A 12,584-nucleotide genomic window follows, 5' to 3' on the forward strand; every position below is an offset into this window, starting at 1 on the left:
CCAGTCCCAAGACCCCCAGGCTCTGCACAAAATAACGGCATCACCAGGTTGAATGAGTCGTTAAATGAGCATCTTCCAGCTGCGGGGCTGGCTGAGCACCAAGCAAATCCAGGGGAGGCGGCGGGGGGGAACGCGAGCCCACCCCCGGGCCTGAGAGTAATGCCTCAGCTCCGCGCCGGCCCCGGACGTGAGAGGCCCGGCGCCTGGAAGCTCCCACCCTATCTGACAACAACTCCACGCCAATCTTAAGGCGAAAGATAGGTCTCCTTTGGCCAGACAGCCCTTCTCCCCTCAGTAAGCGGGAACCACGCTTGTAACAAAGAGACAGGACGAGCTAAGTGGGGAACCACGAGCTTTATTGGCTGGAAGTTCTCCTCAGGAGCCTGGCCTGCTGGGACTGGACGTTCCAGGATGGGCACTCCCGGGCCTAAGCTAGGAGAAGGGAGGGGAAAAAAGGAGAATTTTAGGTCCCACGGAGGGTCTCTGGAGTAAGATTACTGACAGAATTAATGGTGAGAATGCTATTCTGAAACTACTTTCAAAGACATACTGTTTGATCAGTAAACATTTATAGAACCAGATGATAATGAAATATTTATCAAACGCCTACTATGGGCCAGGCATCGTCTGCTGTATTTCTCACTGGTAAGAAACAGCACACCAATAATTAGAACAACCGTCAACAACACGGCATGATGAAACGAAACTTTTCATGCGCTGCTGGCAGAAAAATACAACTGACAGAGAACACATGACCGGGTTTCACCTTCAACTTCGTTTTTCAAAAGAAGTCATTGCCAGCCCCACACCCATTCCCATCCCCCAAATGGCTTTCTCAAAGGGGCATCACCTCCAGGTTTCCTCTGGCCTTCCGAAGGATTTTGTGTGTAACAACCACTAAGGAAAGAGCAAAGAATGGGATGATTAGACATAGATGCCCAGGAAGACAGTGTAAAAGCCAAACGCAGGGAGGAGCCCCAAGCCCCACATGGTTCAGGCGTGTGGTCAGCCCTGTAGCATCCAGACCCAGACGTGTAAGGCCCCACCTGCCCCATCACACATCCCAGCATCAAATAACCCATCAGAGAGGGTGGACCAGAGACCCCTCCTCAAGTCCAGGCAAAGCCACAACCTCGGCGATACTAGAAGGCAGAGAGAGCGACACCACGTCATAGATGGAAACTGAGGCTCTGCAGGGCCAGTGGGACCCCCAGGGCCCGCCTCTGCGGGCTGGGCTCGTGGTGCCGGGCAGGGGAGAGGCCTGCACCTGACTAGGGCCCCTCAGCCCCCCGGAGAAGCAGCGCTGGGAAGGGGGTGCGCTCGCTCCAAGCAAACCCACACGTGAAGGCCAAGTCGGGGGTCGAGGGCACAGCAGTCCTGGGAGCGGGGGCCTGATGGCGGGGAGGAGGACCGAACCGTGGGCGTCTCTCTCCTGAGCTGCCCTCCGGTGGCCCCCTGGGCCAGGCACACTCTACCTGGACAGCAGCGGGCGGGGCGGGATGATCTCACAGGTCCCTGTGATCTGACTGATGCCCTCTGAGCTGCGTGAGGCAGATCCCCAGCGCATCAGAACCCACGGGGTGGGGGGGAGTGCCCGCTTTCAGGGCAGCAACGGTAAAGTAAGGTGGCTTCTTCCCTCAGTCCGTGTCTTGTCCAACAAACACCAGCAGCAGCAGGAATGCCGCCACTGAGGGGAGATCGGCCCGATAAGGGATCCACCTTAAACAGGCTTTGGTGATGGCCAGGGACTCCGGCTACCCCCGGGGAGGACACACAGGCTTCTGGAACTGGGCCTTTGGCCAGTGGGGCCCAAGGCTGAGACAGTCTCCCTGTCGGCACACACGGCCCAGCTGCCCAACGGCTTATTCGGAATAGGTGCCGTGTGGTGGCCTTGAGAAAATATTTCTTGCCTCACGAAAATTTCCATCTGGAGGCAACGAAGTCTGTTTGCAATCTGTGACACCGCGGGAGGGGACAGATGGTGTGGGCTTTGTTTTTAACTGGGCAAAGTGAATTTCAGAGGTGTCCACTGCCTCTCTGTGCCCTTCCCCAGCCCCACGCCGCAGGGCACATTCTTAAGCTGGGCCAAGGCTATGTGTTGGAGCGCCCTAAATCCTCAGAAACCACGTGCAAATCTCTGTGTGTACAAGGATGCGTGCACCTTCTGGGGAGAGAGATCCCCTCTCCTGAGGTTCGCCAAGGAGCCTGTGACCCGGAAAAGATTCGGTACCATGGCTGTGGAGGTTAAAAATAATGTTAAAACAGTACTAAAAGTACGGAACGAGCTAAGTCTCACCTGGCGCAAGTGTGAAGGGGCCGCACGTCTGAACAGCACTGCCCACGTTCAGAGCAAGAAACGCCCACTGAGATGAGAAGCCCGAGGGACAGAGCGGGGAAGAGCTTGTCCCAAATCAAGGCTGGCCCCAGGCAGAGGCGTGACTAGAGCCCAGGTCTGTCTGACTCAGCACCTGCTCTTCCCACCTCAGCAGGGCACTGGCAAGGAAGACACCAGCCTCAGTGGTGTCCAGCGGTGACAGGTGGTTTGCCAGATGTGACCTCAGTGCACACCCCCCAGGGATTCCCACCTACAGGCGGGAAGTGAAGTGGCGGTTCCAGGTCACGTGGAGAGGGTCTCACGGTCATCCTTTCCCTCCTCTCCCTACGGACTCTGGGAGGAGCTGGAGTGTTCGCCTTGGCCCAGGCAGGGAGCAGCCCCAGGCCCTTACTCTTCCTCGTCACCAGGCGGGGAAGGGAGAGGAGGGGACACTACCCCAGCTTCCACTCAGTCCCTTAGAGCCAGAGCAGACCCTGGGAGGCTGGCGGGGTTTGGGGAGTTCAAGTCATTTATTCCAGGTCACGCAGGAGAGCGGAGATCTGAGCCGCGCTCACTGACGATGGCAGGCTCAGCGACCCGGGACTCAGGGCTGGGTTCTGTCCTCTGGACCTGCCGTGGTAACTCACCCATCTGAACCTACTTCCGAAATACGCTCACCTGCAAACGGGTAACTTCATGTTCCCTGTGACTGCCTGGGACACCGGCTACAGGGCAACGCCAACGCTGAGCGCGCCAGTGTTCCCTGGACCTGGGGGCTGTACAGAAGCCCGCTTCCCACCTCCTCAAGAGCCGCTCCCGGGGCCAGACCCACCTGGCCCACAGCTACCTCAGGCACGGCCTCGATGGCTCTCCCCACACCCTGCTGCCTCCAGCGCTCCTCTTCTCTGCCAGTGGCTTGAACCCCCAGGCGGAGCCCCACGGACACCCACCGGTCTGCCAGGGCCGCCTCCTCACCCCCTTTCAGCCCCGCCCCGCCCCCCGGCCCCTCCGTGCTCAGCCAAGGGGACCTGACACACGACGGACGCCGTGAGCCCCGCGGCTCCTTCTCGGGTCTGGTCCACAAAGCCCCTCGTGACTCAGGGATGTCGAGGGCCTGGCCACCCAAGGCCTGGCGGGGCCTGTGCTGCTAGGAGGCTCCGCCGCGCGCACGAGGGCACGGGTACCGGGGGCTGAAAGCGGGCAGGGGGTTTGCGCCTCTGAAGCCCCCGGGCCAGGGCTGGGGCCACCTTACAAGCGTCATTGGATGTCTCCGGCCTTGCATTTCCGTGTCTGTCTAGGACTGTCTTTCTCAAATCGGTGCCCTCCTCTGGATCCCACCGCCCGGCCGCGGGCCCTCCTCACCTGCCTGCACCGGCCGCCAGCAAGCCCTTCTCGACGCAGATGGACAGTCCGCTTGGAGCGGCTCCCACCCGAGGCCTCTCACGCGGCGGCCCCGGTGCCCCAGGCCCCTCCCACCTCCACCTGCCACGGGCAGCTCCAACTCCAGCAACATGAGCTGCTGTCGGCTTTCCTCACAGGCAGTCTCACTCCTTGTCCCTCTGCCCTTGCCCACACTGTCCCCTGTCCACCTGACCAACACCGACTCCTCCTTGAAGACTCAGGTCAGGTGTCTCTTCGTCCAAGAAGGCACCTCCCAGGACAGAGTGACCCCCTCCCCATCCCACCTCACTGCTCCCCGAGCCCCTACACATGTTCCCGTCACTGCACGCCACACACCTGTCTCCCCAGGGAGGTGACAGTCCCTGGCATGGAGCGGTCCCTCCACAGAGGTCTGTTAAGGGAATTCATCTGTCTGGGCGGGTCAGGATGGGTGAAGTATGAAAGGAAACCCATAAGCAGGAGGTGTGAGGACAACCCAGGGCTGGGGTTTTGGTCCTCAGAGGCAGGCAGTGGTCAGCCGTGGTGGCCGCCGCCCAGCTACTCACGCTGGTCAAAGATGACTTTCTCCTGGCTCTTGCTCAGCTGCAACAGCTGCATGGTGTTTTGCAACTTCTTTTCTTGTTCAAACAATTTTTTGTGTAGTTTGCTGATCTCTGCCTTCAACTCTCCAGTCTAAAGAGAAAGGGAATTAGAAACATGAACACAGAATATAAACGTCAGATCAAGAGGAAGAATTACAAAACCACGTAAAAAGTGCTCAGCCTTACAAACAAAGGTATCTGAATAAAAACTAGAAGCCTAGTTTTCTAGGCTTGCTCTGCTGGTCAGATGGCGGGGAGGGTGTGGGCAAAGCCCTCTCACGACTGCTGGTGGAGCTGTGCACTGGCACAGCCCAGGTGGAACCACGCCCGGCGAGACGCAGCAGAATGTAAAACGTGCTCAACCCTCTGACCCAGCAATTCTGCACTTGGGCATCTACCCCAAGGAATGGTAACGCAGGCACGAGAAGACGCCTGCGCACCAGGGTGTTCACCTCAGCACTGCTCACAGCAGGACAAAAAAAAAACACCTGATTTGTTTCAATGGGGATTTAGATAACTCAACTACGGTACTTACATAATATGGAATGATTCTGCAGCTATTAAAAATGATGCCGTAGAACTTCAGTTATTGACATTGAAAGATGATCATAATTAGTGACAAAAGTGCCCAGAACAGCTATTGAGCGCCACGCACTCCTGTTCCGTAAAATTGAACACATATATTTCTACCCATAGGTGTGTATATCAAGATGTCTAAGCTATGTGATGAGAGAGACATCACGAAAATGTTTATAGTGTTTCAGTTCTGAGAGATGGGATCTGGAATAATCATTTTCTTAATTTATCAGCATTGAGGGTTTTTTTTCCAAAAACTATAATGCTGGTATTTTTTTAATGCTTAAATCTTTTTTTTTTAATTGGAGTATAACTGCTTTACAACGTTGTATTAGTGTCTGCTGTACAATGAAGTGAATCAGCTGTACGTATACCTATATCCCCTCCCTCTTGGGCCTCCTTCCCTCCCACCCACCTATGTCATCACAGAGCCCTGAGCCGAGCTTCTCGTGCTTTACAGCAGGGTTCCCGCTAGCTGTCTACTTTACACAAAGAGAATATAAAGGTATTATTAGGGGAGTATGATCTACTAGGAGAACCTGTTTTGATTTTCCAGAGGTGAGGAGAGTGGATGGGTGGCAGAACTAGAGTCCCCAGACCCCTGAAGTGAAAATGTGACCACCATCGTGGCTGTCTTAACCAATCTCCACTGAACTAGTTCTCGGGGTTAAGGACACTCCCTTTCTCATAAAATACCTGGACTGTGAGATGCCCCGGCACAGGCCACCCTGTGCTACACTGAAATACCTCTGCTCCCAAGAGGGGAGATGTTGGGCTGTCAGCTTACGAAGAGCCACTTTAGTTTGTCCCCAAACTTGTTTATGGCTGTTGTAATCAGTTATATGATTTAATTAAGTATTAAGTAAACCTATGAATTATGTGTATGAAAAGAGAGAACCGGTTGAATGAAAACTAACATATGTTTCGGGAAACACTTGATAAAGACGAGTCACTAAAAAAACCACATTTCTGGCGAATTAGGTGTGGGTGAATAAAAGATGTGGGAGGAACACAGTCTAGGAGGATTCTATATTCAAATTGCTTTGCAAGTGCCTAAGTTTTTTCTTCATCTTAAAGAAACGGAAATTGGAAGTGACAGACATACATTATGGATATAGTTTATGAAAGAAAGAAGATGTGGAACTTCAATCAGCAGACCCATATTCAAAGAAAAGGCCCTGGCCCTACATCAAAAGAGTGGCAAATGAATGTACATTTAACTGTTTTAAGTTAAACTGAAATGTTTAAGGTATGTATCATTTTTTGATTCCCTACTTTAACCTACTTTTAAGATTAACCAATTGTGTCGGCTACAAGGACTTCAACTGTGCTTCCAAAACAGACCCTAATTTAAACATAAGGTTTTCTTTGATTCTTCCTCAAGCTGAGCCCAGAGACTTGTGTGCTGGTGGTGGCTGTAGGCCACACATTCTGGGACAAAGTCACTCTACATTCAGAGCCTTAGGTCCACATCTGTAAAACAGGGATGATGCCTGACCCTCTCGTCACACTGCAGTACAGTGAGACTCAGATGAGAGGATGCCTGAAGACAGGGAGAATGATGATTGCTCACCTCGCCTGGCTAACCTCTCTATTGCTCTTTCTAAAGTCAGCTCAGGCATGACCCCCTCCAGGTCTCCTTCAGACCCTTCTCTACCAGGAGCCTAGGTTGGTTACTGCTCCTTTGGGCACCCATCGTGCCCAGTGCTTCCTCTAACGTTGCCCGTTTCATGGTGGATTATAACTGGTCATTTACTTGTTTGCTTCCCCTCCTAGACTACAAGCTCCCTGAGGGCAGAACTCAATTCTTCCCTCTGACCCGCAGCATCTGCCATGGAGTAGGTGCTGTGAGACCATCTGTCAAGTGGATTTATTTTGGGGTTTATTTTTATTTATAATTATGTAAAGCATTTATACAGTTTCAAAGTCAAATTTATGAAACAAGGTCAATTCAGAGAAGTCTACCCTCTATCCCTGTCCTTCCATCCTCTTCCTTCCCACCCCTACATGTAGACTGTTCTGTGACTGTTCATCCTTCCACTTAAAAACATTTTTATAAATGAATATGTGTACATATTTGTGTCTCTCCCCACAACTTTCTTAGATAAACTGATATATATGATATACACTTTCCAGAGTAGTCCCAGGGACTGACTGTAGGAGATGCAAAAGGCAATTTAATGACACTCAGAGAAAACACCAGGTAGTAAAAAACCACTGGAGCTGCTGGTGGAAACTTGGAAATCTGCTTTGCACAGATTTCACACCAAGAAAAAGGCACTGTATGAAACACAGACAGGGACAGAAACGTGGCTAGAGGCAATTTAACACCACACAGGGGTCTGTGTACGCCAGCAGCCGTATCAGAGCAACTCCAAGGTCCTTTTTCTGGCTCTAAAATTCTGTGATGCTAAAGTGAGCATAATCAATTACCCGAGAAACCCTCGGAAATAAGGGGCAAATCATCACAGGCACTGACCAGTCCCTAGACTAATTTGCTAGCGGGGGAGATCAATGTGACTCTAATTTGCATTTATACACACTCACATAATAGAAATAAGAACTGCATTCCATCTATTTAACAGACATTACTATGTACTGAGGTCAAAAACACTGCATCAAGGGTGAAATGTTTAGTTCAGACACATGCTTTAAAAATCATATGGGAAAAAAAAAATCATATGGGCAAGTACCAGTTTGGGAGGATGAAAGGAAATTACTCATTCATTCATTCAAAAATATGAACAAAATAGACATGGCCCCTCGTGGAAAACAGAGGGGCACAGACATTAAACCGACAAGTGTGTAATTATAACTTGTGATAACGGCTAGGATGAAGCAGAAGAGGATGCTATGATAAAGTGACCGGGAACCCTCTCTGACCTTGAAGTAACATTTGAGCTGAGACCTGAGAGGTGAGAAGGAGCCAGTCGGCCAGGAGAGAGCACCTGTGCCTTCTGGGCTCAAGACGGAAGAGAGCTTGGTGGGTAAGGAGGAAAGGCAAGGCCAGTGTGGGGCTGGAACCCAGTGGGCCGCCCTTCCTCTCCAACACGCCGTCTTCCACTCCGTGTACAGATTTCCCTGCACAATGACTGCTCGTGTACTTCCCCGAGTTTACGGCACCAAACTTCCTCCCCAGGATCCCAAGACAGAAACCTAAGCACAGGCTCAGCAGAACCTTCTGAGGTGAGAGAGCTGCTTCACTGCTACTCCTTTGCCATGGTTGGGAGATCTGAGAGCTGTCAGAGGGGTGAGCTAGATGAGTGATGACGTGGAATGCACATTTCCCTTCTGCCTTCCTGATGGCCTTTGGTAAAAATTTATAGGTTAGATAAAGGGGGAAATATCTATCAGGCCACCAAGCAAAGAGCTCTAACTCTTCCTTAACAAGTAGGCTCCTTCTTCCAGGGAGGTTTCCCTGATTATCAGAGCAGGTGCTCACCTTGTCATAATACGACATGTTTCCCACACACAGACCCGGGGGACAGGCTCTGCTCTGCGCCATGTCAGATGGGGATGCAGATGGAGATGGGAGCAACCGTTCTTAATTCAGTCATGTTCAAGTTACTGCAACGTCTAGCTTTTAAGGGAAATTTCAATGGTTTTGTAATAAATGATTTTGTTTGGTTAAAAAAAAAAAAAGTAGTTTCTAAGTAGTTAAAATAGATTTACAAACCCCACTAAAATAGGATGCTGAAAGCTATCGAAAGGGATCAGACAGTCCAGAGAAAGGCATCAGAAATGAAAGACATTCTGAGCAGAATGGAATGACCTAGTCCACGAGGAAAACCTGGGACTTACAGCCTATGAATCAAAGCCTGTCCTTGGGATTCAACACCTGTGCCTTCAAAGCCAGCTCTGCACCCTTGAGTACGTGCCCCACTCCCCGAACCTCAGTTTCCTGACGTGTAGAACATGGACAGGGTTTCCCTCAACAAAGATGTGCTGGCGGTGGGGACACGGTCAGGTCCAGGCGGCAGGCCAAGCTTGCAGGGCCCCAGGGGATCAGGTCAGAACCGGCCTGGAGCAGCCAGCGCGGTGTCGGACATGTCACTCGACCAACGCGGCGCCCTGCCTGCCCCCCGCCACCTTCCCCAAACTGAGGGCACACCTGCTGGAGGCCAGGTCCCGGGCTGGACATGGGGAAGCCTGAGACACAGGCCCCAGCGGCACCCTCGAGCCTCTGCCCGCACGTGCCACCACCCACCTGTTCACAGTGGAGCGTGCACTGGCCACTGGTGGGCAGTGAGACCCTCCAGAGCAGCGTCAGTAACCTCGAGGCCTCATCCAGGGTCAGCCTGGCTGCGCCGACACCGGTGACGAAGCTGCTCAGGGGCGCCGAGTGTGGACGCTGCGGGGGGGGACAAGAAGGCTGTTACGTGCGGTCTTGAAAAAGATTATGGACGAGCCAGCTTCAATGGGCAGCATAAATCCCCAGACCGCAGGGCCTGTGCTCCGCACGCCAGGCAAGAGCCTGCTGCCGGGCGACACCAATTCATTGTTCTTAAAGACGGTGACTTATAGATTATGAGAGAACTTCGGTGGTGACGTTAGCCCGGTCAGTAAGCATGATTAATGGCCGCCTGAGTTCACTCCATTTACTGGGCCAAGAAGAGGGTCCCCGCAGCCACGGAGCCTCTCCGGAAGGTGAACGACGCCAATGGCAAGCGACGTGACATGAATGTTTCCCCTGGAGTCTGCATGGCGCCGGCGGGATGCGGGGGTGCCCGCACAGGTGAGGGGGGTGACCTGCAACGCTCTTCAGGGAGCAGGATGACGGAGAAAGAGAGCGCCTTGGCGGACAGAGACCTGGGTTCAAATCCGACCGCTCTGAGCTACTCTCCCTCAGCACCTGCACAGTGGGAATGACATCACCCACTGTAAAGGCTGCTCTGGGATGAAAGAAAATACGATCCTAAAAGGTCCTGTGCAAGAACGGCGGCCGCCAACCATCTTGAGGCGGCTGCAGGATGGCTCGCGGCGGCAAGCGCATCACAGATGGCAGCGTGGTGGACCAGACCACACGCTGCGTGAGGACCAGGACCTCAGGCACCCCGTTCACCACAGCAGCCCCAGAGCCTGAGCACGGAGGCCGGGAGGGCGACGGACAGGTGACTGGGTGGGAGAAGGGATGGACACACTGCAGGACTGAAGGACAGAGGGATGGACGAGACACTGGACAGGCCGTGGAGGGGCAGTGCAGCGGAGCCCAGCGAAGCGACCGCGGTAACACAGGCACAAACCTTAGCGGTGTCCCTCCCGCAGAACAACAAGCGCAGCCTGGACCCGACCTCGTGGGTTTCGTGCGCGATGCTCCCTGGCCCCTCTTCCCAGGGCCTTACTGAGGACCCGTGAGCCCCTCGCCCCCAGTGCCCTCGGCCAACACCTTCCACCTCCTGCCCCGCTGTGCATCCCTCTCCCTCCAGCTCTGTCGCTCAGGTTACCTTTGCTGCCAGCTCTTGACTCGTGGGGCTGGGAGACTCTTGGATCTGAACGTCCATCTCGGCGAGGAGCTTCTGGCCCCGGCCAATCTGCTCGCACAAGGCACCGTAGTCCTCAATCAGGCCCAGGACGTGGCAGCCACTCTTGCTGGCCCACAGGCGGTGGCCAGGGACCAGGCGGCACATGTTTGAGGCGCTGGTGATCGAGCTGCCACTGTCGCAGGAGAGGGCGTCCAGGTCATTTCCAGAGAGTGGAGGAGTCTCTGAAGCTACAGAACGAGAAGGAAGATGTCAGACCTATCGGGGCGGCACCCTGCATTCGATGAGCTGCGTTCAACGATGTCTAGCCAGCCAGGAGGGCTGAGAGCCCTCAGGCCCAAATGCCACCTGACACAGCCCCGAGGGGAAAGAGGCCTGGAGCCAGGACCTCAGTCTGTGTATTACCCGCCGTAGGCTTATTCATCCTGTGGGAGAAGCTCATTTCAATCCAACCGACACTCATCAGGCGCCGGCTCCGCAGAAGAGCCCTGATTCACACAGACGGATCAAGCCTGGGCCTGCGCTTCAGGGGCCCGTGGTCTAATCGGAACACAGATGCCGTGTGGGAGGTGTAACAGCGTGACGACAAAGAGCCGGAGCTCAGTGGACAGAATAATCAAGCCTCTGTGCGGGAAGGGACGGCTTCCTAGAAGAAGCGACAATTGCGCCAGGCTGAATGGGTAGCAAGAATTATGCTACACAGAGGTAAAAGCCTGCCGCTTTCCACCTTTGGATCAACAGAAGCACGGATGGATAATTGGGACCGGGGCCATCAGGAAAGACACTTCCCTGGGCAGTCTGCATTCAGGATGAGTCTCCGGGAAGCAGCAGGATTTTCACTGGCACAGAAGTGGGCAAAGTCGGTCTGGCAAAGGCGGGGGCCATGCTGCACAGTGACAGGGAAGTGCAGGCCCAACCGCAGGATGGTTTGACCCATCCGTGTGGCACCAGGAGGCCAGAGGGGTGTGGCTGGACGGGCCCACTCGGGCTGGATGCTGCAGGGCCTTGAAAGCCACGATAAGGCAGTCACACTTTAACCCAGGACAACAGGGAGCAAAACCAATGATGTCGCTAAGGTTGGTAACACCTGGGCTTGGAGAACGAGACTGCCAGCTGGAAATGCTGAGAACACAACCCCCCAAATCCTGCCAAATACCCTGCTGAGTTGGGACCAGGGACCCCCCTTTCCTCCAATTTAAAAAGTCCCACTGCCAAACCCAGCTGTGCCACAGCTACCCAGCCTCTAGCTTTGTACCTGATCCTGGTGGCACTGCTGGGGTGGAATCAAACAGATCATACGAATTGTCAGCTGCCACGGGACACTTGTCACCATCTACAAAATGCAAAATAAGGGAAATAAACCAGCAAACGTTTTAGTTTCGCTCTCATCAGCATTTGAGAGAGAACTGAATGAAAACACAGCGAGGCACCAGACACACACAAGCATTCATTCAGATCCTCACTGGGCATCTCTCCCGCCAGGCCCTGCGTGGGACACGGGGGACACAGAGGGAGCAGGCCCGGCTGCCTCCCCGGAAGGACCCTCTTGTCCAGACAAGTAAACAAGCTGTTTCCCCTCAGGGGTCAGGGCTAAGGGAGGGAGGCACGGGGCCTGTGGGAGCTCAAGTGAGGGGGTAACCCGCGGAGAGACAGAAATGTAGGCAGAGGAAGGAGCAGATGCCAAGGCACAGAGGAGGGAGCCCTCGTGACGCATTCAGGGCGCATGAAGTGGGGGACGTCAGGCGGGACAATGTCAGGCTGAGAGCTGCTTTGGGCTGGAGGCGGCTGCAGTAACCCACATAAGACAGAAGAGTGACCCGAAGTAGGATTTGGGAGGTGATGCGTTCGAGACAATGCAAGGAGGCAAAACCAGGCACATGCGGCACGAGATGATGGCCACACCCTATAATTCGGGAAAGCACTTTCACATCTGAACTCTCAGTAGCTCGGGGGCAGGATGGCACTGTAGCTCGGGGGCAGGATGGCACTGGAAAAGGAGACCAATGGGCAGAGACAGGAAGTGATCTGCCTAGCATCACCCAGAGTGTCCGTGGCAGAGAGAGGACTGTGTCTAGGCCTCAAGGTGTCCTGCCCAGCTTGCTCCCCACCCAGGCCCCTCCAAAGAGTGCACTTCAACTTTGGGGCCAAGGCGCCCAGGGCTCAGCTCTGTGGAGCTGGCCCGAGAGCGATCACTTCCTGCAGAAACAGCAGTCTTTAGGCCAGAACTTTCAG

The 12,584-nt window shown here is 54.1% G+C and overlaps 1 protein-coding gene across 5 annotated transcripts in view; it reads right to left on the bottom strand.

The window, feature by feature from the left end:
- Positions 1–339: 339 nt before the first annotated feature.
- Positions 340–12,584, bottom strand: part of CDK5RAP2 (CDK5 regulatory subunit associated protein 2) — a 181,320-nt gene continuing 169,075 nt past the window's right edge. For all 5 annotated transcript variants that reach the window (XM_079927833.1, XM_079927831.1, XM_079927832.1 and 2 more), the window contains 6 exons: positions 11,608–11,685; positions 10,317–10,582; positions 9,080–9,223; positions 4,261–4,387; positions 851–897; positions 340–432 (listed from right to left, as the gene is read on the bottom strand). In XM_079927833.1, coding sequence (XP_079783959.1) covers positions 376–432; positions 851–897; positions 4,261–4,387; positions 9,080–9,223; positions 10,317–10,582; positions 11,608–11,685 — 719 coding nt within the window. In that variant the 3' untranslated portion in view covers positions 340–375. The remainder of the gene's footprint in view (positions 433–850; positions 898–4,260; positions 4,388–9,079; positions 9,224–10,316; positions 10,583–11,607; positions 11,686–12,584) is intronic.

Source organism: Stenella coeruleoalba (assembly GCF_951394435.1).
Source record: "Stenella coeruleoalba genome assembly, chromosome: 7".
NCBI lineage: Eukaryota > Metazoa > Chordata > Mammalia > Artiodactyla > Delphinidae > Stenella > Stenella coeruleoalba.